A 22,876-nucleotide genomic window follows, 5' to 3' on the forward strand; every position below is an offset into this window, starting at 1 on the left:
AAAAACTGATTGGTTATTGATTACTGCGCTTTGCACACCATCATTGCTGTTTGCCTTGCCCTATTATATTCAATGCCTTTTCTCATTAAATAGAAAGCATTTAACTTTTTTTTTTTTTTTTTTTTTTTTTTAATTAAAATAAATTACAGGTTTATACTTACCTGCTCTGTGCAATAGTATTGCACAGAGCTGCCCCTCACCTCCTTTATCTGGGCTCCTTTACAGCCCACTTACTATGGGGTCACACGTGCAGGCTTGCTTCTGAGCTGGGTTGTGTACGGCCATAGACACACAGCATTGCTCGGGCCCGTTCCCCCCTCTTTCTTCACAGGATTTGACTGACAGCAGCAAGGGCCAATGGCTCCTGCTGCTCTCAACAACCCCTGTGAGAGCAGGGAGGGAGGACATGCAGACAGGCACAGCGCTAGATCAATGTAGGACTCACATAAGTGTTAGGGAGGGGTTTGGGGGGGGGGGAACTAGCATTGAAAGGTTTTTTACCTTAATGCAGAGAATATGTTGGAGGAAAAAAAAACCTTTAAAACCACTTATGATCATTGCTTTAAAGAAGTGGTTGACATGGGTTTTGTATTGGGAAGGAAATTAAGGCAAACTTTATTGTGGTTAGCAATCTCTCAGATTCTAGGAGATATTTGCACACACTCGCACAAGCATATGAAAACCGATGCACTATGCACCAGTAACTATGGGTATGACCAATAATGCTTCATGGCACTTGATAATGAACCTTGTGGTTATATTCTGGACATATGTTTTTATTTTTTACAGTTTTTTCTTCCTATGGATCTCTGTATTAGCCAGTTACTGATTGATTTGTGTTATGTTTTATAAATCCTAAACCTACTCCTAATTTTAATTTATCTGAATCTTACACAGACTTGCACTTAAACTTGAGTGTGCCTGAGAAGTGCCGACAAACTTCAGTATTCTATATTTATTTTCCATAGGCAACACTTTAAAAAAAAAACCTATAGGTCATCAATTCAGTGTTATGGAAAAAGCCTGTTGCTAGAAATATTGCTCTCACATTGGCATGCATGGCGATATGTAGCATATCATACATAGGCTCCCCCCAACGCGTGCGTTTACATTGATACGTGTGCATATGGAGTGGGCACAAATTTTGGAGGGGATTTTATGTGCTTGGGTGTAACTTTTTTAATTTTTTACTTTTTATTTTTTTTTATTTTTTTTTTCATGACATAGGGGACAAAAAGCCCCCTATGTGATGCTTTTTCTGGTGACAGGTTCTCTTTAACGAGACATGCAGGGTCTCCCCTGTGCTCCCCTGTGCAATGCAGATTGCATTGCATTACATTGTTTCCTGGCCATGCTGGCCGGGGACACCAAGAGGCTGACCTGGAAGTTATGTCAAACACGTCGCTTTCTGTGTCAGTAACAAGGAGAGGAGAATAGCGGATGTGTTTCCGCTCTGCTCTCTACCCAGCTGCACCTGCTATGTTGGTCCCGGGTCCGCAGATGGACAAGCAGAGCCCCGAGATACATGGTGGGGGCGCCATTAGTGGGGGTGTGGGTGGGAGCAATCGGGTGGGAGCACAGCAGCCTGAATGTTTCCATCTGACAGACAGGGGTCACTGGGAATGTGTGTAAAACCCCCGCTGTCAGGTCCGTACAATGGATCGTACAACGGACCTGTCAGTGAAAGTGTTAAATGCAGTTCTGTAAAAGAAAGCCTAAAAAAGCACCACAAATGCATTAAAAACGCATGTAAACATGTGGAACTGCACACTTAACTTGGGGATTGTGGTGTAAACAAGCACCCCAAAGTGCTTAGTTAGCTTATGCGTGGCCTCGTTCAACTGGGTATTGTTCATAAACATGTATAACTGTAATCAATGCTGATGTCACATTGTAAAGTGCTCAGTGGCACTGATTTATAATGGACAAAGCCAGTTTTTGATGGAATGCCAATACAATTCTGTGACATCTCTAAGATTTCCCTAAGCCTTGTACATGATGAGAATATCCGACGAATGCTCCTTCAATTTTTTTTGCATGCTACTCTCATATCGAAAATTAAGAGGTTACGAAAATTCTCGTACAACAGAATACAACTTCAAATGTGATGTAATATGTTGTGTTGTATTGTAATGTATTCTGTCGTTTCTGAGCATGCATGGTCTTGGTCTTCCAATTTTTTTCGGACGAATACTGTACTGATTAAATAAAAATCGTACGTTCTGATATCATACGAGAAAGATTTTTGGTTTTGTCCCTTCGGATAATTTTGCACAAACTGTCGTGATCAGCTCCCGAAAGCTGTGTACTAACGATCAGATTATCGCACAATTGCTTTGAAAGTGATGTTTTTTGTCTGAGAGCAAGCAATGAGCACTTATCATGGCTTTGTAATAGGGAAAACTGACAGCCAGATTGTTTATGCACATCAGTTTTGCCTTTCGTAAAGTCCTGATAATTGCTCACTTTTTGCTCTACTCAATGTGACTTTTGTTTTTGTAATGCATTAAGACTCTGCCAAAGAGTGCAGGTACCTAATCTCAGCACTGGCATGCTGTATATATGTATGAACTATTTTGTTTTGTAAAATATATACTGTATTTATCGTTACGTTGTTCATCAAAGCTGAACAAACATTGTATTTGGTTTTATTTTTGTGAAAAAAGTATACCAATGTAGATATATTTTTTATTCTGTTCAGGTGGAACACAGAGACTACCCCGTGCTGTTGGAGTGGCCATGGCAAAGGAACTTATATTTTCTGCACGTGTCCTGGATGGTAATGAAGCCAAAGTCATTGGCTTGGTCAGTCACGTTGTAGAACAGAATGATGAAGGAGATGCAGCTTATAAAAGGGCTTTGGCTTTAGCGCGGGAATTCATAACTCAGGTAATGATCTTCAAGGGTAAAGAAATCTAGAAATGTACAGATAAAGTGCCCCACAATGTACAGTGCTTGTATGGACAATCTATAATGATTTGGCATTTTATTAGTTGTTATATAGACTTTACAGTGTGCACCATAAACAGGTGTAAAGAAAAATGTTCATTACCTGAAAATGCCTTTTTCTTTTTGAAATAAATGCTAAAATAATTATTAAACCAGATATTATTTGGTTGGTTATGGATACCCTCTATTTATTCCATATACATATTAACTTGTCTTGTCCTATAGTTAGCTAGTCTATTAAAACTCTGATAATGTTACTATTGATAGTACAATGATATAAGGTTAGCTATGAAAACAAACACACTGCTTAGTAAAACAATGTCTTATTTATTTCCCAAGGAAATAGGAAAATACTAACATAAAAACACTAAAGGAAAATGTTACAGAGCATATAACAAAAGAACATCAAGGATACTTAACGTAAGGCTGTCCTCTAGATATTGTCTCGTCAGCTGGGCTCAAAATGGTAACAGAGAGAGCCATGAGGAGCAAGAGAGAGCCAAAATAGATCGATTTTCCTTCTGTGTGCACTTTTACATTGCATTCAGACCCACTCATAACCACACCCCACTAGCCTCCTGTCCAATGAGATATTGCCAAGAGGCAGTCCTTTTAATATGTTATATTTCTGTGTGTCCTGCTGTATTGGCCCTAGGGACAATATTCGTCCATGGATCATCTCTATATGACCTGATTCATCTTCAGTGTTAGGTGGCCCTTTGATCTTCTGTAGCCCACCTTCATCAATCATCTTGTCAGCCACGGTCCTTTTTGAAGCTTGCTTGCAGAGTGCTAATCAAGGATTTCAATCTTGTCACACCAGTTGGTCAGGAACCAAGCTTTTGTTCAGCATCCCTGCTAGGGGCATGAATCGACACCCTGCTGGGTCAACTTTCAACTTCCAACTTAGGCCACCTGGCTGTATCAACCAGGAAGTGAAACTCCAGAAATATGATATTAAACCTTGTTGCCTTCCAACACTTTTCCACAATTTTTTACTGTTTTACAGTATAACAACAACAGTAGTAGTATCATGAAGAAAAGCATTTAAAAAGTAACCAGTCATAACTGTTGTTACAAAGCTTTACAGGTGACTCTTGTGGTAATACAATTACAGAACATTGTGTGCTTAAAATTTACTAACAATTTATAGTCAGTATAACTAAGAAGGCTATTTCCCTAGATAGCGGTAATCCCCAAACAAAGCTCATTTTGTTGAAATTCATTCTTATGAAAAAAGGGTTTTTCTTAGCTGTATAATGTGGGGCACAGGATCTCTATTTCCTACTATGGGTTATAGTAGCTACCTTCAGGTGATTGGATGCTGGAAAGAAGAAAGCTGCTGGGATATCCCCTGTATAGCTCCTCCCTTTCCCAGCTAACCTCAGTTTTTGCCAGTGTCCTTATGTGATGGACCTCATCTCTCTAAGAGGAGAAGCTTACCTATTTCCTATGGAGGTTTTCTCTCTTTGGTCTTCTATCAAGTTCCCTGGCTGCACTGGATCCTGCTGTATGCTTTCCACTGGTCACAGGGATTTTTTTTGGTCCAGGTCCATGGTCTGCCAATGGCAGGGCCCAGCCCCTGAAGAACCCTGTGGGAGTATACCCATTGTGTAGGGCAAAGGCCTGCCAGCATACAAGCGTCAATGGAGAGTAACTTTAAAGATTTCAGCCCAAGGTGCCAAGATTCTCTTTAGCCTATTAGGGTGTATGTTTGCTGGTGACCACTATCTGGTGGTCGCGGCTTGGAACCAGTTTTAACTTTGATCCTGGGACCAGTGTACTTCACTGCCACATGCATGCTAACTGCTACTGTACCTGCGCAAACTTCCCACCAAGGCGCCCTAGTGCACCTGCACAACATCTGTGCAGCCATTGTTCACTACACCTACAGTATCTCACAAAAGTGAGTACACCCCTCACATTTTTGTAAATATTTTATTATATCTTTTCATGTGACAACACTGAAGACATGACCTGCTACAATGTAAAGTAGTGAGTGTATAGCTTGTATAACAGTGTACATTTGCTGTCCCCTCAAAATAAATCAAAACACAGCCATTAATGTCTAAACCGCTGGCAACAAACGTGAGTACACCCCTAAGTGTCCTAATTTGACCCAATTAGCCATTTTCCCTCCCCGGTGTCATGTGACTCATTAGTGTTACAAGGTCTCAGGTGTGAATGGGGAGCAGGTGTGTTAAATTTGGTGTTATCGCTCTCACGCATACTGGTCACTGGAAGTTCAACCTGGCACCTCATGGCAAAGAACTCTGAGAATCTGAAAAAAATAATTGTTGCTCTACATAAAGATGGCCTAGGCTATAAGAAGATTGCTAAGACCCTGAAACTGAGCTGCAGCACGGTGGCCAAGACCATACAGCGGTTTAACAGGACAGGTTCCACTCAGCACAGGCCTCGCCATGGTCGACCAATGTAGTTGACTGCACGTGCTCAGCGTCATATCCATAGGTTATCTTTGGGAAATAGACGTATGAGTGCTGCCAGCATTGCTGCAGAGGTTGAAGGGGTGGGGGGGTCAGCCTGTCAGTGTTCAGACCATACGCCACACACGACATCAAATTGGTCTGCATGGCTGTCATCCCAGAAGGAAGCCTCTCCTAAAGATGATGCACATGAAAGCCTGCAAACCGTTTGCTGAATACAAGTAGACTAAGGACATGGATTACTGGAACCATGTCCTGTGGTCTGATGAGACCAAGATAAACTTATTTGGTTCAGATGGTGTCAAGCATGTGTCGGCAACCAGGTGAGGCACGTAAAGACAAGTGTGTCTTGCCTACAGTCAAGCATGGTGGTGGAAGCGTCATGGTCTGGGGCTGCATGAGTGCTGCCGACACTGGGGAGCTTCAGTTCATTGAGGGAACCATAAATGCCAACATGTACTGTGACATACTGAAGCAGAGCATGAACCCCTCCCTGAGACTGGGCCACAGAGCAGTATTCCAGCATGATAACGACCTCAAACACACCTCCAAGACAAACACTGCCTTGCTAAAGAAGCTGGGAGTAAAAGTGATGGACTGACCAAAGCATGTCTCCAGACATAAACCCTATTGAGCATCTGTGGGGCACCCTCAAATGGAAGGTGGAGGAGTGCAAGGTCTCTAACATCCGCCAGCTGCATGATGTCATGAAGGAGTGGAAGAGGATTCTACTGGCAACCTGTGAAGCTCTGGTGAACTCAATGCCCAAGAGAGTAAAGGCAGTGCTGGAAAATAATAGTGGCCACACAAAATATTGCCACTTTGTGCCCAATTTGGACATTTTCACTTAGGGGTGTACTCACTTTTGTTGCCAGCAGTTTAGACATTAATGGCTGTGTGTTGAGTTATTTTGAGGAGACAGCAAAATTACACTGTTATACAAGCTGTACATTCTCTACTTTACATTGTAGCAAAGTGTAATTTCCTCAGTGTTGTCACATGGAAAGATATAATAAAATAATTACAAAAAAAAAAAAATTTTTGACTGCCCGTGCTTAGCGTCATATCCATAGGTTGTCTTTGGGAAATAGACGTATGAGTGCTGCCAACATTGCTGCAGAGGTTGAAGGGGTGGGGGGTCAGCCCGTCAGTGCTCAGACCATACACCGCACACTGCATCAAATTGGTCTGCTTTGCTGTTGTCCCAGAAGGAAGCCTCTTCTATAGATGATGCACAAGAAAGCCCACAAACAGTTTGCTGAAGACAAGCAGACTAAGGGCATGGATTACTGGAACCATGTCCTGTAGTCTAAAGAGACCAAGATAAACATATTTGGTTCAGATGGTATCAAGCGTGTGTGGCAGCAACCAGGTGAGGAGTACAAAGACAAGTGTGTCTTGCCTACAGTCAAGCATGGTGGTGGAAGTGTCATGGTCTGGGGCTGCATGAATGCTGCCGGAACTGGGGAGCTACAGTTCATTGAGGGAACCATGAATGCCAACATGTACTGTGACATACTGATGCCGAGCAAGATCTCCTCCCTTCAGAGACTGGGCCGAAGGCCAGTAATCCAACATGATAAAGACCCCAAACACACCTCCAAGACGACCACTGCCTTGCTAAAGAAGCTGAAGGTACTGGCCAAACATGTCTCCAAACTTAAACCCTATTGAGCATCTGTGGGGCATCCTCAAATGGAAGGTGGGGGAGCAGAAGGTCCCTAACATCCACCAGCTCCGTGATGTCATCATGGAGGAGTGGAAGAGGACTCCAGTGGCAACCTGTAAAGCTCTGGTTAACTCCATGCCCAAGAGGGTTAAGGCAGTGCTGGAAAATAATGGTGGCCATGCAAAATATTTGAGCCCAATTTGGACATTTTCACATAGGGGTGTACTCACTTTTGTTGTCAGCGGTTTAGATATTAATGGTTGTGTTTTGAGTTTTTTTGAGGGGACAGCAAATTTACGCTGTTATACAGGCTGTACACTCACTACTTTACATTGTAGCAAAGTGTCATTTCTTCAGTGTTGTCACATGAAAAGATATAATAAAATATTTACAAAAATGTGAGGGGTGTACTCACTTTTGTGAGATACTGTATATAAAGTGAGAGAGAGAGTACACTCCACAGCAGTAGTTCTGCAGTACCTCAAGTGATTTAATTTCTTGCAAAATCCACAAACTTCAAATGCGATAAAGCCATGCAATATGTACAAGTTTCAAACCATTCACAGTACTTTTTTCAAGTAAAGCATGTATGAAACTGAAACTGAAACTGAAGCCGACATTCACATTCTTAAATGTAATTACAAATGGTAACATGTAACACCTGTGAACATGAATAAAACAAACACAACGTTTACATAATAATACAATACATTGGAAACATTTTATCTTGGTGTTCCACCTTATTCTCCATCAACGATATGATGTAAACAGGGAGCTCCGGCCAATCTGCCCTGGTTGAGGTTGTCGGATAGTCTGAGGTGGGGTGAAATTACTGTTTGTTATGTGTTTAAGTAGGTCTTTCTCATTGTTCTATTGTTTATGTCTGTCTGATCATCTCATGAAGATGAGATTAATCTGGTGACCACTTTAACTTGTTACCAAATTATTGTAGGACGTTATATGTTTGATTAACTTACTATTTAATTTACTGTTTAAGATCACTGTTAGCTATGTTAATTACTGTATTTATCGGCGTATAACACGCGCCGGCGTATAACACGCACCCCAAGTTTAGGAGGGAATTTTAAGGAAAAAACTTTTTAAGGAAAAAAACTTACATTTAAAAGCCCATCAATGCAGCCTTGTGTCATCTGCAGCCTTGTGTCATCTGCAGCCTTGTAGTGTCATTTGCAGCCTATCCTTTTAGTGTCAATTGCAGCCTTTCAGTGTCATTTGCAGCCTTGTTGTGTCGCCTGCAGCCTTGTGTCGCCTGCAGCCTTGTGTCATCTGCAGCCTTGTTGTGTCATTTGCAGCCTTGCCCAGTGACACTGTAGCCTTGTGTCATCTGCAGCCTTGTTGTTTCATTTGCAGCCTTGCCCAGTGACACTGCAGCCTTGTAGTGTCACTGCAGTTTTTAAATATGGCGCCGCCGAGAGACACAGAGCCGGTCCTGTGTCTCTCGGCGGCTCTCGGCTGCTTTCGGCTCCTCTCGTAGTCCTGTGGGCGGAGCCAAGCGCCGCCGACATCCATACATAGCCGAGTGTACTCGGCTAGGTTCGGCTAGCTCCGCTCACAGTCACGCCCAGTCCCTGTGTTATGACCATCTTAGGGCGGGACTGGGCGTGACTGTAAGCGGAGCTAGCCGAACCTAGCCGAGTACACTCGGCTATGTATGAATGTCGGTGGTGCTCGCTCCTCCGCTCACAGTCAGCGGGGGATCGGCGTATAACATGCACCCGCGATTTTCCCCTGATTTTTTTTTTTTTTTTTCAATAAAGCTTTATTTTGTTAAATCCATACAGAAAAGTAGTACAGAAAAGTAAGGTATTAGATAAAATGATAACAGTGTTATACAGAGGGAACAGTCCAGAGAGTACAACGTTATATTTTAACAAGTATTCAAATATAAAACTGTGGAGGTGTTGAAAAACGCATTACATCTTGGGTGTGGGTATATGGGATTACAGATGAGTGTGGACAGAAAATACAAAGAACATATATCAAAGTAAGTAAAACATTTTTTAAACATGTTGACCTTTAGGAGCGAAAAAGAATAAAAAGGAGAGAGGAGAAAAAACCATATTATAATAAAATGCCAATGATAGCATTAGTATACGGGTCTAAGATTGTCGTTGGATTGTGTTTGGGATAACCGTTAATTACTATGTCTGTGTGAGAATGTGAAATTAATCCTGGCGCATGGTGCCCAGAAGTAGGATAATATTTGTAGATAGAGATATAATCATAGCATACAACAATAGATACCTAACATAGTAAAGTGTCGAGTAAATGTGTATCAAAGTATAGTGAAAAGTACAAAAAAAAAGGTAGGGGAGAGTTCTTTCCTGTCCCTGGCTCAGTCATGGGTCTAACGGGAAATACCTTTTCAGAAGAACCATGTCCCAGGAAGGAAAGCATAATAGAACTTTAAAATGATATCTGCAGGAGTAATGATATAGTCGCATCCTGAATTTTTGTTTCATGAAAGGCTAAAGGGAGGGATGTAGACAGTTGGAATGTATGATGTGTCTTATGATGTACTTATGATGTACTGGAGGAGGACTCCTAACTGATTAATTGGGTATATTCAGATGTGGTGTGGAAATGTAGCCAACAGGCCCAAATGTTCCTGTATTTAGTAGAGGAGTCTTGTGCTTGATGTACAAGTTCCTCCATTTCGGCTATTTTGTTTACTCTTTTGAACCAGTCTGCGATTGTGGGTGGGTTGGGAGATCTCCAGAGAACTGGGATACAAAGTTTGGCAGCATTGATTAGATGTAGTGCTAGGGATTTATGATAAGTTTTCATCGGTAGGGAGGAGTGGTGTAGGAGGGCTTGGGCTGGAGAGAAATCTAGCTGAAGTGAAGTGATTTGGGAGGTGAGGTGAAAAACTTTAGTCCAGAAGATAGAAATCGCAGGGCAGTCCCACCAAATGTGAAGGAGTGATCCGTTTTTGTCGTTACATCTCCAACAATTGGATGGGATCTCTGGATTAATGGTGTGTAACTTGAGAGGCGTTTTGTACCATCTGGAGAAAAGCTTATATCCGTTTTCTTTTTCCCCTGATTTTAAGGGGAAAAAGATGCGTGTTATACGCCGATAAATACGGTATATTCCTGTTTACAATTTGTATTCTTAGGGTAATATGATCCGGAGGGGAATGTCCTCCTGTGGGGTAAAAAGTATGTGTCTGAGTTTCAATAAACATTCATTCCTTTGGGTTTTACCTCACATATTGTTTGTGTACGATGCTTGAGATAAAAAAGGCTGGTATTAGCTCTCACTCTGCTTGGAACGGTTTGGAGGGCAGGAGGCACTGTTTGGCAGAAGGAAGCACCTAAGTGGGGTGCTAAGTGGTTTTGTCACTTTTGGTGGCAAGCAGTGGAATGATTCCTGCAGTCTGGAACATCCAAACCACCATTGTGATCCAAGGTCCGGATAGCAGAAGAGAAGTACAGATACCAGCCGCAATGGAAGAGGAATTAGGAAGGAGGTTGCGAGAGATGCGGATACAGCACAGGAGACCAGTGTCAGTGCAGGTCCTGCTGGAATGGTATGATTCTGTCCGCTGAGAACTCTGGAAGGAAAAGTTAGCCCGTGAGCAGCGCCACCAGGGAAAAATTCTCCCCTCCATCCAGGAAAGGTACTGGTCACAGTACAAAGTGCGAATGCTGTTATTGGGGAAACAATCACCCAACGAGTGAACAGCTGAGTTAAGCAGGCTGGTCCAGGCAGATATGTGGTTGTTTAAGCGCTACAGAGCCCTCCGCTGGTATGTGAGCAAGTGAGCCCAAGGACAGCGGATGGCAGCCTGATGGAAGGCTTTGGCTACGGCGGCCTGGGGCTGTTATTCGGGAGGCTGTCCAAGGAACCTTGAATGTCTCAAAAGTGCTCTGGGCACAGGAAGATATGGAGTTTCTAGCCATTCAGGAATGGGAGCTGGAGATCGTTTACAGACGGCTGGGAGACTCTGCTCAGCAGCAGGGCTGGGCTCCCTTTGCCTGGGACTATCAGGAAGTACCAGCCAACAGCTCTGAAATTCTGGTTGAAGTTTTGGCAATGGGGCAGAGTAACAGTGTGCTCTGCCCACCACCACCCGCAGCTATGGAAGCGGAGCTCTTATGGCGGATGCAGCACGTGTTGACTCACCTTGATGAGCCTGTTTCTGCACATGATGAATGTAGATGGTGGAATGCATCTGACCAATGGCCAGATGATGGTACGGGAGATGGAGCAGCCGGCTCCTCTTCCAAGCGTCGGGTCAAGGATCAGGGAGGAGAGGAAGCCGCCCTCACTCCCTAGTGTCAGATCACAGAAAGCATGGATTTAATTTATTTTTCAGTGGAGGATGTTATTTTCAGCAGTTCCAGAGATTGGGTATTTAATAGACTTTTCTGCTGAGGAGGAACAACCTAGTGAACCTCCAGCACAGGAGCTGGCATCAAGGTAAAGCGCTTCTGACCTCTGCCTGCAACAGTCGGTAACCCTGGAGGATTTGTGCAAGGCCACTGACTTTTCAGCTTCCCAGCGGAAGAGCTGTCATCAGGGCAGAACATCACTGAGCTCTGCCCAGCACCAACACCAGCTTCAGCCTTCCTGAGAGAAGAGGCAGCCAGCCTTTCTCCCACACCACTGACAGGGACATGGGATTTCCCAACAGTAGCATTTGTGGAGTTAGAACAAACTTCTCCAGCTGAAGCGCTGGCAACTGGACAGAGGATCCAAGACCTCTGCCCCACACTTGCAGCAGTTCTGGAGGCCCAGAGGGAGAAGGTGGTAGTCAATCCCCAGCAGCAGATCAGCTGTCTGGGAGTGGAAGAAGCCGGCCTCCCTCACCAACAGTTAGCCGGAGCGGATTATGTGCGGTCCCCAGCAGAAGCGCTGGCATCAGGGCAGAGGGCTACCAACTTCTGCCCAGCATTGGCAACAACTGCGGAGTTCCAGGGAGTTGGGGTGTGGCCCCTCTCCCAGCGATAGGCTGATGTAGTGAAGCTCCTACTCCCAGCTGAAATGCTGGCAACAGGGCAGTGCACCGCTGGCCTCTGCCTAGCACCTCATGTCTCTTCATGGCTCCAGGGCACCAGGGAAGTCTTCCCCTCTCCCCAGCAGTAGACCGAGCCCCAGAATGGTAAAAACCACCCAGCTGAATCGATGGCAGCCAGAGTCGATGACCTCTGTTCCACACCTACTGATGACAACCTTTCCCTGCGGCCCAGAATGGAGATCATGTGGACCAACTATGTAAGTTCACTCTGCCCGACTAACGCAGGTCCAGACCTCCACCTGGGACCTTGTTAATTTACTTTAGATTGGTAAGAAATGTGACAGACCCAACCAGGACAGAGGGTTTTGGAGAGGACTAGGGGCAAGCCTCCTACCCACTGACTATGGGCCCTGGCATTTGAGGGAGCTACACACATTTAGGAAGACGTTCTTTTATATAATGCAAAAGGACATTATTACATTTAACAGTCAAAGAAGACCTGATAATCTCTGCCAACTTCAACCTCGGTGAAGTATGTGAAAAGAAAGCTGGTAATGATATTTGGATAGCCCTGGGTCTTCTTGAATACTGTTGCCGGATAGCCTGAGGTGGGGTGAAATCACTGTTATGTGTTAATTGTTAAGTAGGTCTTTCCCATTGTTCTATTGTTTCTATCTGATCATCTCTTGGAGATGAGATTAATCTGGTGACCACTTTAACTTGTTACCAAATTATTATGGGACATTATATGTTTTTTGATTAACTTACTATATACGGTAATTATTTTACTGTTTAATTAAGATCATTATTAGCCATGTTAAATATATTCCTGTTTACAGTTTGTATTGTTAGGGTTGTTATATGATCAGGAGAGGAATGTCCTCCTGTGGGGTATAAAGTATGTGTCTGAGTTGCAATAAACAGTCATTCCTTCGGCTCTATCCCCACATCTTGCCTGTGTACGACGTTTAGGGTAAAAGAGGCTGACATTAGCTCTCGGTCTGCTCGGAAGGGTTTGGAGGGCAGGAGGCATGGTTTGGCGAAAGGAATTGACAATTAGCATTGACTTTGCTTTGCCATACGGACTCGTCTTTTTAAGACTTCAAGGATAGATGTTGGAATTCTTCAATTTCAGAATAACTTCCAGTGTTTTTTGATAACATTATATAGCGGTGATGTCGAACCTTGGCACCACAGATGTTTTGGAACTACATTTCCCATGATGCTCAACTACACTGCAGAGTACATGAGCATCATGGGAAATGTAGTTCCAAAACATCTGGAGTGCCAAGGTTCGCCATCACTGTTATATACCTTGTCTGAGAACTGTTGAAATGACACAAATAAATATATTGAGCTTCCAATGTGTCTTTTTACCTTCCAGTAATTCCGTTCAGCTAGCATTCAAAATCCTTGCTTTTTCCTTTTCCAACTCAAAGGGTAGCCCCTATGACTCCATTTCTGTGCTATCTGCAAGAGACACTGCTCTTTTAGTGCAGGTTCACAAACTATCCTGCCCACTCTAGTCATCTGACTCTGAGGGATAGAGCAGAACACTCTATAAGGATGAAAACTTGAATGCAATAACAACTGGATGCAATCTGTGGGCTTAAAACATATAAATCTGCCTCTAAATATTTATCATGTTTGCCCCCACTTAGCTAACCCATAGTACCCTAGGAATTCTTTGTCGTAAGTTAAATGTTTTAGATTATATATATATATATATATATATATATATATATATATATTTATTAAAAGATAACCTCAAACAAAGTAATTGTTTAGAAGCAAAGTAGGTTTACCATGGTAGAGTTATAAATGTGGTAGGAGAGGACGGAATTGTTTAAAGTTGCAATTGCTTCCCTATGTTTAATGTAGTACAGTTGCAGGGTGGTGCTACAATAAATATGCAGCAAGCAGCATAGTAAGTAGATAAGCAATAAGTAAGCAATGCTTAACTTTTTCCAATACATTTCATCGCCAAAAAGCAAACCCTAGATTACTGATGCCAAAAACTAATGTGACAATTTACCATGAACTAATACTTTTTTCCAATTGCTTCCTAGTAGCAGTTGTACCTAATTGTTTTTGCACTGTGTTCTGAAAACGTCTGTGTTTTATGTTCTTTTATGAAATAGACTATGATATATACAGAGGGCAGAAGAACACATTCAAGAAAGCATCAGGTGTAGCCAGCTGTTCATAAAATGTAATTTTCCCCTTACAACAGCTTAATTACACACTTGTGCAGTTACAAGATTTAATTTATTTTGGATTACATTCAACAATGTAATAGTCTGACGATTACAAGTTTTTCTATCTGCATGGTGCTGCAAATTGCATGCAGCAGGATGCAATTTTAAACTCTTACATATTTTTCTTTAGTAAATAAAAGCTGCTGATTTTTTGTGACAAGACTAATTTAATGAGCAGGATACAACCTAGAGGCATGTCAAGAACAACACCAGTAACCTCTTGAAATCGTTTCTGCTCTGCTGACTATTGCTCTGTACCATTTATATATATATATATATATAAGCCTGTTAAAACAAAACCCATTTTCATCTGATGAATGTACAAGTAAGTTGTCAGACTTGCAGTACATGGCCCCTTTTTAGTAAGACAGCTTGTGGGGTGCAGAAGATAAATCCTTTCTTCTCACCACCAGAACTGGAGCTGTGTTGATTTACTTAGAAAGCATTACATCCGGAACAAATACAGAACATACTGTACACTCTCTGACATTTACTAATGCTCTTATCTTCATCCATTAGACAGCTAAATAAATGTAAAACTGGGAGCATATGGGCAATCTACTGTGTTGAAACCCTTGTGTATTGCTGTGAAAAGCTGATTATTTAACTTTCACCAGTGCGGTTTGTGGCAGTTAACAGTCTGGCAATAGAAGGATGAATAAAGTATAATAAAAGAACTTAAATACTTTCCATTCCTGGAGAAAATGTTGCTTCAGACTGAAGTTATTGCTGGCCACATATGTGAATGACCAGGCACTAGGTCAAATGATCTCTGCTGAATGGGAGGATCAGTCCGAGCTCTAATTCTCACCTTCATCAATGATCACATGACCAAGTGCCAAGGCCTTCAAGCCATAACTATCAGCTATCAGCCATAACCCCTGTTTTGTTTTGTTTTTCAGCCGGCAATTGTCTTTTTCATGAAAGCGGTCCAAGAGGCTAATTAGCCATTGGATCATTTTTAGAAGCATTAGAAGCAGCAGTCGTCTCTCCCCCCCCCCCCCCCCCCTTTACACCGCTCCTCAGTGTTTCTCAGGCTTACCGCAAGCCCAGGAAAGATGTGACGTTTTGTTTTGCACGGCTGGCCATAGAGGTGACCAGAGACCAGATTGTCTCTGATCACCTCTATGACCTTGGAGGATGGAAGTGATGTCATGACGTCACTTCTGGTTTAGGGCGGAAGTAAACTTTTTTTTTTTTTTTTTTTTTTAAGCAACAGATCACATTTTTTTTTTTTTATCCTCTGCTTTTAAAGGTAAAGGAGAGATTTGGGGTCTTATAGACCCCAGATCTCCCCATAAAGAGAGATTATTTCTATTACAAGGGATGTTTACATTGAAGTGATCCAAAAAAAATTAAAGGGTCAGTGTAAAAAGAAAAAAAAAAATTTGCGCAGAAGCGAATGCATACGTAAGTAGCATTCACATATGTAAATGGTGTTCGCATCACACATGCGAGGTATTGCCACAAACATTAGAGTGAGATAATTAGTTCTAGCACAAGACCTCCTTTGTAACGCTAAACAGGCAACCTGTAAACATTTTTAAAGCGTCGCCTATGGAGATTTTTAAGTATTGTAAGTTTGTGGCCATTCCATAAGCTTGCACAATTTTAAAGCGTAACCGTGTATTTTTTCCCAAAAAATTGTGTTTGATAAACCACTGCGCAAATACTGTGTGGCATAAAAAATTGCAGCAATCTCCATTTTATTCTGTAGGGTCTCTATTAAATATATATATATATATATATATAATGTTTGGGGGTTCTAAGTAATTTTCTAGCACAAAATACAGATTTTTACTTGTAAACAAAAAGTGTCAGAAAAGGCTTGGTCTTAAAGTTGATATTCAGCTTGCTTGAATAAAGTATATTTTCTTGACCGGGTCAAAAATTCTTCTCGTTTAGCCTACTATTTAATGTGGTTATGAAGCTCCTCCCCCCTGCTGAGTTCTCACCATAGCAAGCTGCTTGGCTTGCTCCTGAGTCAGGCAGTTTGCGTCTATTCAGGCACACAGCCTGGCCTGGCCCTGCCCCTTGTTCTCTGCTGACAGGTTTCAATTGACAGCAGCAGGGCCAATGGCTCCTGCCACTATCATTCAGGCCTGTGAGACAGGAGAGAGCAACAGGCTTATAAACATAAAACATGAAAACTATGCTAAAATTCACTTTAAAATATTTTACATTTTGTATTGGGAATATAGATTAGATTTCTTCTTTTTAGGTCAACCATTAAAACATATAACTTGGTTATCTCACTGAATGTGTCGGAGATAAAGCTATCTCTTGTTGGAAATTTCTGTTATATTTTTGACTCATCAAGGAAAGTTTTGGTCTTTTGGTACTGTAAGGTTTGCTTGGTGCAAAAGGTGCATTTTCTTTTGAACATCGGTATATAAGCCAATTACTAGGAAATTGAACTCTTATAAAAAGATTTTGACTCTGAAATCTTCTTGCATAAGCACGCATTCTTGATGCTAGCATGCCTGTTTGACAGGATTTCAAGATAAGTATTCATAAAAGCTTTCAGATATATCACTTTCCTAGTCAGCAGGATCATGTTTACTAATCACCAATTATTGCTTCAGCAGTCTTAGTTTTACTGGAAGTCTTTTTCAGCTTCCGCATCACAGGTGGCAGTTCCTGCAGTGCTGTTGTTTCTAAGCTTTTGTCAAAGAGCAGAAGACTTAAACCTGCCTTAAATCATAAATAGCAACTAATTGTAGCTCTTCAGAACTTTCTGGGATGTGAGAAGTAGGTTCAGGCATAGTTTTTTTTTTTTTCCAATGTCAGTATCTTCTGTGCATAAAGGATGATCTTGAATAAATATGCACTAGCCTGCCTACTCTTTAACATCATGTAGCTTACTTTGTTACTGTGTAGCTTGTTGCTGTATTATGTTCTGATTCTATGGTAAAACACAAAATACTTCAGAGTTGGGAAAGGATAATGTTTTTTTTTCCCTTCTTTTTCCCTCCTTGTGCTTTTGAGAACTAGAAGGATGTTTGTAGAGATAATGGATTTTTACAAAGCACTTACTCTTTTACAGTGAAAGATGCAATATGCAGCCATAAAAAGACTTTACTTATAGGCGCCCATTTTTATCTTTGCATCTCAATGCCCTTTAAAACTACTAACAGCATCAATACCAATAGCAACCATCCATAATATACAATTCCCTTTAAAGAGAAGATGCTAAAACACTCACATATGATCAGAAAAAATGTACTTATTCCATCTTGAAATTTGTTCTTCAGCTTCCCTCTGGACTCACAAATTTTTTAGGTAGTGCTCCCTCTTTGTGTGTAATTTTGCACCTTTTAGTCCCTGAAAAATTTACAGGAAATTGTATATTCTGATTTTTGGGTCTGCTGCCCATACAAGTGCCTTAAGGTTACATTCAGAAGGCAGAACAGCCACGGATAGTTTATCAGATAGCGGATAGTACAGATTACAAATTTCATAGCCAACACTGAGAGTGTGTGCAGACAACTTTTAAACCACCAGCAAGAATCTACCTCACATGCATGCATACATAGATACAGTGGGTGTAAAAAAGAATCGCCCCTTTTAAAATCACATTTGTTGCTTTGCAGCCTGAAATGAAGACAGTTTTTGTTTTATCCAGTATTTACTCAGTGAAACTTGTGTCAGAAAACAGTTAAAAAAATAAAAAACACAATCACTGAATCACTGGATCAGGACGTCGATCCAAACTGGATGAAAGAGCCAGGAGGAAACTGGTCAGAGAGGCTACCAAGAGGCCTACAGCAACTGTGAAGCAGTTGCAAGAATTTGTGACAAAGAGAGGTCATTGTGTGCATGTGACAACAATATCACAAATTCTCCACAAATGTGGCTTGTATAGGAGGGTTGCAAGAAAAAGCCACTCCTCAAGAAAGGCCACATGCAGTCACAACTGAGCTGTGCCAAAACGCACCCTGAAGAATTTGAGGCCAAAAAAAGGTTTTATGGTCTGATAAGACTAATATCAAATTATTTGGCCTCAACACCAAATGATATGTCTGGCGGAAATCCAATACAGCTCATCATCCAAATAACACCATTCCTACAGTAAAACATGGAGGTAGTAATATCCTGCTATGAGGGTGTTTCTCCGCAGCAGGAACTGGAGCACTTGTCAGGGTAGAAGGAAAAATGGATGGGGCAAAATACCGTCAAATTCTTGGGTAAAATCTGCTGCCCCCTGACAAAAGTTGTCAATGAGAAGAAGGCTTACTTTCCAACATAATAATGACCCAAAGCACAGGCATCATTCAGATATCATCTTTTTCTGTCGGCGATTCCCTGCACCGTAAGAACAATCATAGTTGCAGTTCAGCTACTTGATCGTTCTTACAGGCGGTGGGAAGGGACATCGGCCCACCCGTGCGATCGGCGAGCCGGAGAAGGAATCTGCTGGCGCCGGAAGTTGAGCATAGAGATTTCCAGTGACTAGATGATCCCCAGTCATCTCTATGACCTTCGGAGGCCGGGCGCGATGTTATGAAGTCACGTCCGGGCTGGCGGAAGGAAACCTTGCCGGGGACTCGGCTGGAAAGGCTGAGATCATTTATTTATTTTTTATCTTGGTCTTTCCACCCTAGAGGAGAGATGTGGGGTCTTATAGACCCCACATCTCTCCATAAAGAGGACCTGTCACGCATTATTTCTTTTACAAGGGATGTTTAAAAGTGATCAAAAAAAATTTAAAGAGAAAGTGTAAAAGTAAAAAAATAAAAGCAAAATAAACAATAAAACAAAAAATTGTAAGCACCCCCATCCCCACACAGAAGCAAACGCATATGTAAGTCGCACCCACATATGTAAACAGCGTTCAAATCACACATGTGAAGTATTGCCGAGAGCGTTAGAGCAAGAGCAACAATTCTAGCCCAAGACCTCCTCTGCAACTCTAAACTGGTAACCTGTAAAAAATTTTATAGCGTCGCCTATGGAGATTTTTAAGTACCAAGTTTTGATGCCATTGTACAAGTGTGCACAATTTTAAAGCGTGACATGTTAGGTATCTATTTACTCGGCATAACATAATTTTTCACATTATATAAAAATTGGGCTAACTTTACTGTTTTGTTTTTTTTATATTCATGAAACTGTTTTCTTAAAAAAAAATGTTTGAAAAATTGCTGCTCAAATACCATGAGACATAAAAAGTTGCAACAACTGCCATTTTGTTCCCTAGGGTCTCTGCTTAAAAAAAAACATATTTAATGTTTGGGGGTTCTGAGTAATTTTCTAGCAAAAATATCATGATTTTTGCATGTAGGAGAGGAGTGTCAGAATTGTCCCGGTATGGAAGTGGGTAAAGCAAAAGGTGGTTCAACAAAATACTGACACAAGGGGGTGATCCTTTTTTCAACTCAGTGATTCTGTTTGAATAGTTTTTTTTATTTTTTTTTTCTGACATGTTGGTGTTATATTTTTCACTTGGATGTTATAAGATTCACTGAGTAAGACCTACAGGTATACAAATGTGATCCCTAGAACAGCCTTTTTCAACCAGGGTGCCTAAGCACCCTGTGATGTCTCCAGGTTTTTTTAGGGGTGCATTGGCAAAATGCCTAAAAATTGGCCAAACATTGTATACAATCCAGGGGTGAATCAAGCCTGCCTTTTAGTTACACAAAGCTACAGGTTTTCATTGTGCACCATTACAGCCTTCTAGCCAACAACCAATGATGTCATTTGTTGATAAGTAGAGCATCAGACAACTGCACAGTATCCTTGTTTGCCCCTCTCAGTCAGCACTGAGGTTACATTAGCTAAGTGAGGGGAGAAACTGAGGGAGAAGAGAAACATTGGAATACTAGTCAGTACCAGTGTGCAAAGGTGTGTTTGTTTTGGCAGAATAAATCACCTCTAAAGCTGGATTCCCTATGTGTGTGGATGTTGCTGCATTATGTAAAACTATTTGTTTAGTTTTTTTACATTTTACAATGGGGTGCCTCAAGATTGTGCATACTTTTAAAGCAATACGCAGAAACGAGAAGAAATCTTGTATGGTACAAAAAAAGACTTTTAACGGCACAGTATGAGACACAACCATATATTAAAATTATATTTTATACTTTATTACATATACAGTGGGGCAAAAAAGTATTTAGTCAGCCACCAATTGTGCAAGTTCTCCCACTGAAAAAGATGAGAGAGGACGGTAATTGTCATCATAGGTATACCTCAACTATGAGAGACAAAATGTGGAGACAAATCCAGACAATCACAATGTCTGATTTTTTAATTTATTTGCAAATTATGGTGGAAAATAAGTTTTTGGTCACCTACAAACAAGCAAGATTTCTGTCTCTCACAGACCTGTATCTTCTTCTTTAAGAGGCTCCTCTGTCCTCCACTCGTTACATGTATTAATGGCACCTGTTTGAACTACTTATCAGTATAAAAGACACCTGTCCACAACTTCAAACAGTCACACTCCAAACTCCACTATGGTGAAGACCAAAGAGCTGTCGGAGGACACCAGAAACAAAATTGTAGACTTGCACCAGGCTGGGAAGACTGAATCTGCAATAGGCAAGCAGCTTGGTGTGAAGAAATCAACTGGGGAAGTAATAATTAGAAAATGGAAGACATACAAGACCACTGATAATCTCCCTCGATCTGGGGCTCCACGCAAGATCTCACCCCGTGGGGTCAAAATGATCACAAGAACAGTGAGCAAAAATCCCAGAACCACACTAGGGGGGCCTAGTGAATGACCTTCAGAGAGCTGGGACCAACGTAACAAAGGCTACCATCAGTAACACACTACGCTGCCAGGGACTCAGATCCTGCAGTGCTAGATGTGTCCCCCAGCTTAAGCCAGTACATGTCTGGGCCCGTCTGAGGTTTGCTAGAGAGCATTTGGATGATCCAGAAGAGGATTGGGAGAATGTCATATGGTCGGATGAAACCAAAGTAGAACTGTTTGGTACAAACACAACTCGTCGTGTTTGGAGGAGAGAGAATGCTGAGTTGCAACCAAAGAACACCATACCTACTGTGAAGCATGGGGGTGGCAACATCATGCTTTGGGGCTGTTTCTCTGCAAAGGGAACAGGACGACTGATCCGTGTACATGAAAGAATTAATGGGGGTCTTTCAGCATAACAATGATCCCAAACACACCGCCCCGGGCAACGAAGGAGTGGCTTCGTAAGAAGCATTTCAAGGTCCTGGACTGGCCTAGCCAGTCTCCAGATCTCAACCCCATAGAAAACTTTTGGAGGGAGTTGAAAGTCCGTGTTGCCCAGTGACAGCCCCAAAACATCACTGCTCTAGAGGAGATCTGCATGGAGGAATGGACCAACATACCAGCAACAGTACGTGATGACCTCTGTTTTGACCTCTGTCATTGCCAACAAAGGATATATAACAAAGTATTGAGATGAACTTTTGATATTGACAAAATACTTATTTTCCACCATAATTTGCAAATAAAGTCTTTCAAAAATCAGACAATGTGATTGTCTGGATTTGTTTCCACATATTGTCTCTCATAGTTGAGGTATACCTATGATGACAATTACAGGCCTCTCTCATCTTTTAAAGTGGGATAACTTGCACAATTGGTGGCTGACTAAATACTTTTTTGCCCCACTGTATTACAAATACATGTAATGCCCTGTACACACGGTCGGATTTTCCGATGGAAAAAGTGCGATCGGATTGTGTTGTCGGAAATTCCGATCGTGTGTGGGCTCCATCGGACTTTATCCGTCGGAATTTCAGACACACAAAGTTTGAGAGCAGGCTATAAAATTTTCCGACAACAAAATCCGATCGGTTAAATTCCGATCGTGTGTACACAAATCCGACGCACAAAGTGCCACGCATGCTCAGAATAAATTAAGAGACGAAAGCCATTGGCTACTGCCCCGTTTATAGTCCCGACATACGTGTTTTACGTCACCGCGTTCAGAACGATCAGATTTTCCAACAACTTTGTGTGACCGTGTGTATGCAAGACAAGTTTGAGCCAACATCCGTCGGAAAAAATCCATGGATTTTGTTGTCGGAATGTCCGATCAATGTCCGATCGTGTGTACAGGGCATAAAAAAGCTGCTGATAATCACGTGGCATTTATCCACTGATTAAAAATCTCTCCACCCTCTCATAACAGTTTAACTGTCTATATTAAGATGAGTATAATGCATGTCACTGTTCTCAAGATGTACTTGTCACTTCTCATGGTCGGTCAACATGTTTCATTTGTGTAGTAGCTTCTTTAGGGCCATATAACTTAAGAGGGCATGACACAAATTACATAAAAAAAATAGATAAACATTAGAGATTCAATATATATTCTAGTACAGGCATCGTAATATCTATTAGTTACAGATTAAGGACTGCATTGCTCACATAACTATGGCGGTGCTCAGTGTGGTCCATAGGTATCCAGTCCTGGGGGCGCTCACAGGGGACCCAGATGTAATCAACCCAAAGGAAAGACAGGCACAAAAAGGGGTAAAAAAAACGTGCGAAAAAATTAGTAACTAATATCTATCCCTACCAACAATTCATATGATTCAGTATATCACATGAGTAAGGGGATTA

The 22,876-nt window shown here is 41.7% G+C and overlaps 1 protein-coding gene across 2 annotated transcripts in view; it reads left to right on the forward strand.

Moving 5' to 3' along the window:
- The window catches only part of AUH (AU RNA binding methylglutaconyl-CoA hydratase), a 399,227-nt gene that overhangs the window by 356,894 nt on the left and 19,457 nt on the right, over window positions 1–22,876 (forward strand). For both annotated transcript variants that reach the window (XM_073632878.1, XM_073632892.1), the window contains one exon: window positions 2,702–2,889. In XM_073632878.1, coding sequence (XP_073488979.1) covers window positions 2,702–2,889 — 188 coding nt within the window. The remainder of the gene's footprint in view (window positions 1–2,701; window positions 2,890–22,876) is intronic.

This window comes from Aquarana catesbeiana, linkage group LG01, assembly GCF_042186555.1.
Source record: "Aquarana catesbeiana isolate 2022-GZ linkage group LG01, ASM4218655v1, whole genome shotgun sequence".
Taxonomy (NCBI): Eukaryota; Metazoa; Chordata; class Amphibia; order Anura; family Ranidae; genus Aquarana; species Aquarana catesbeiana.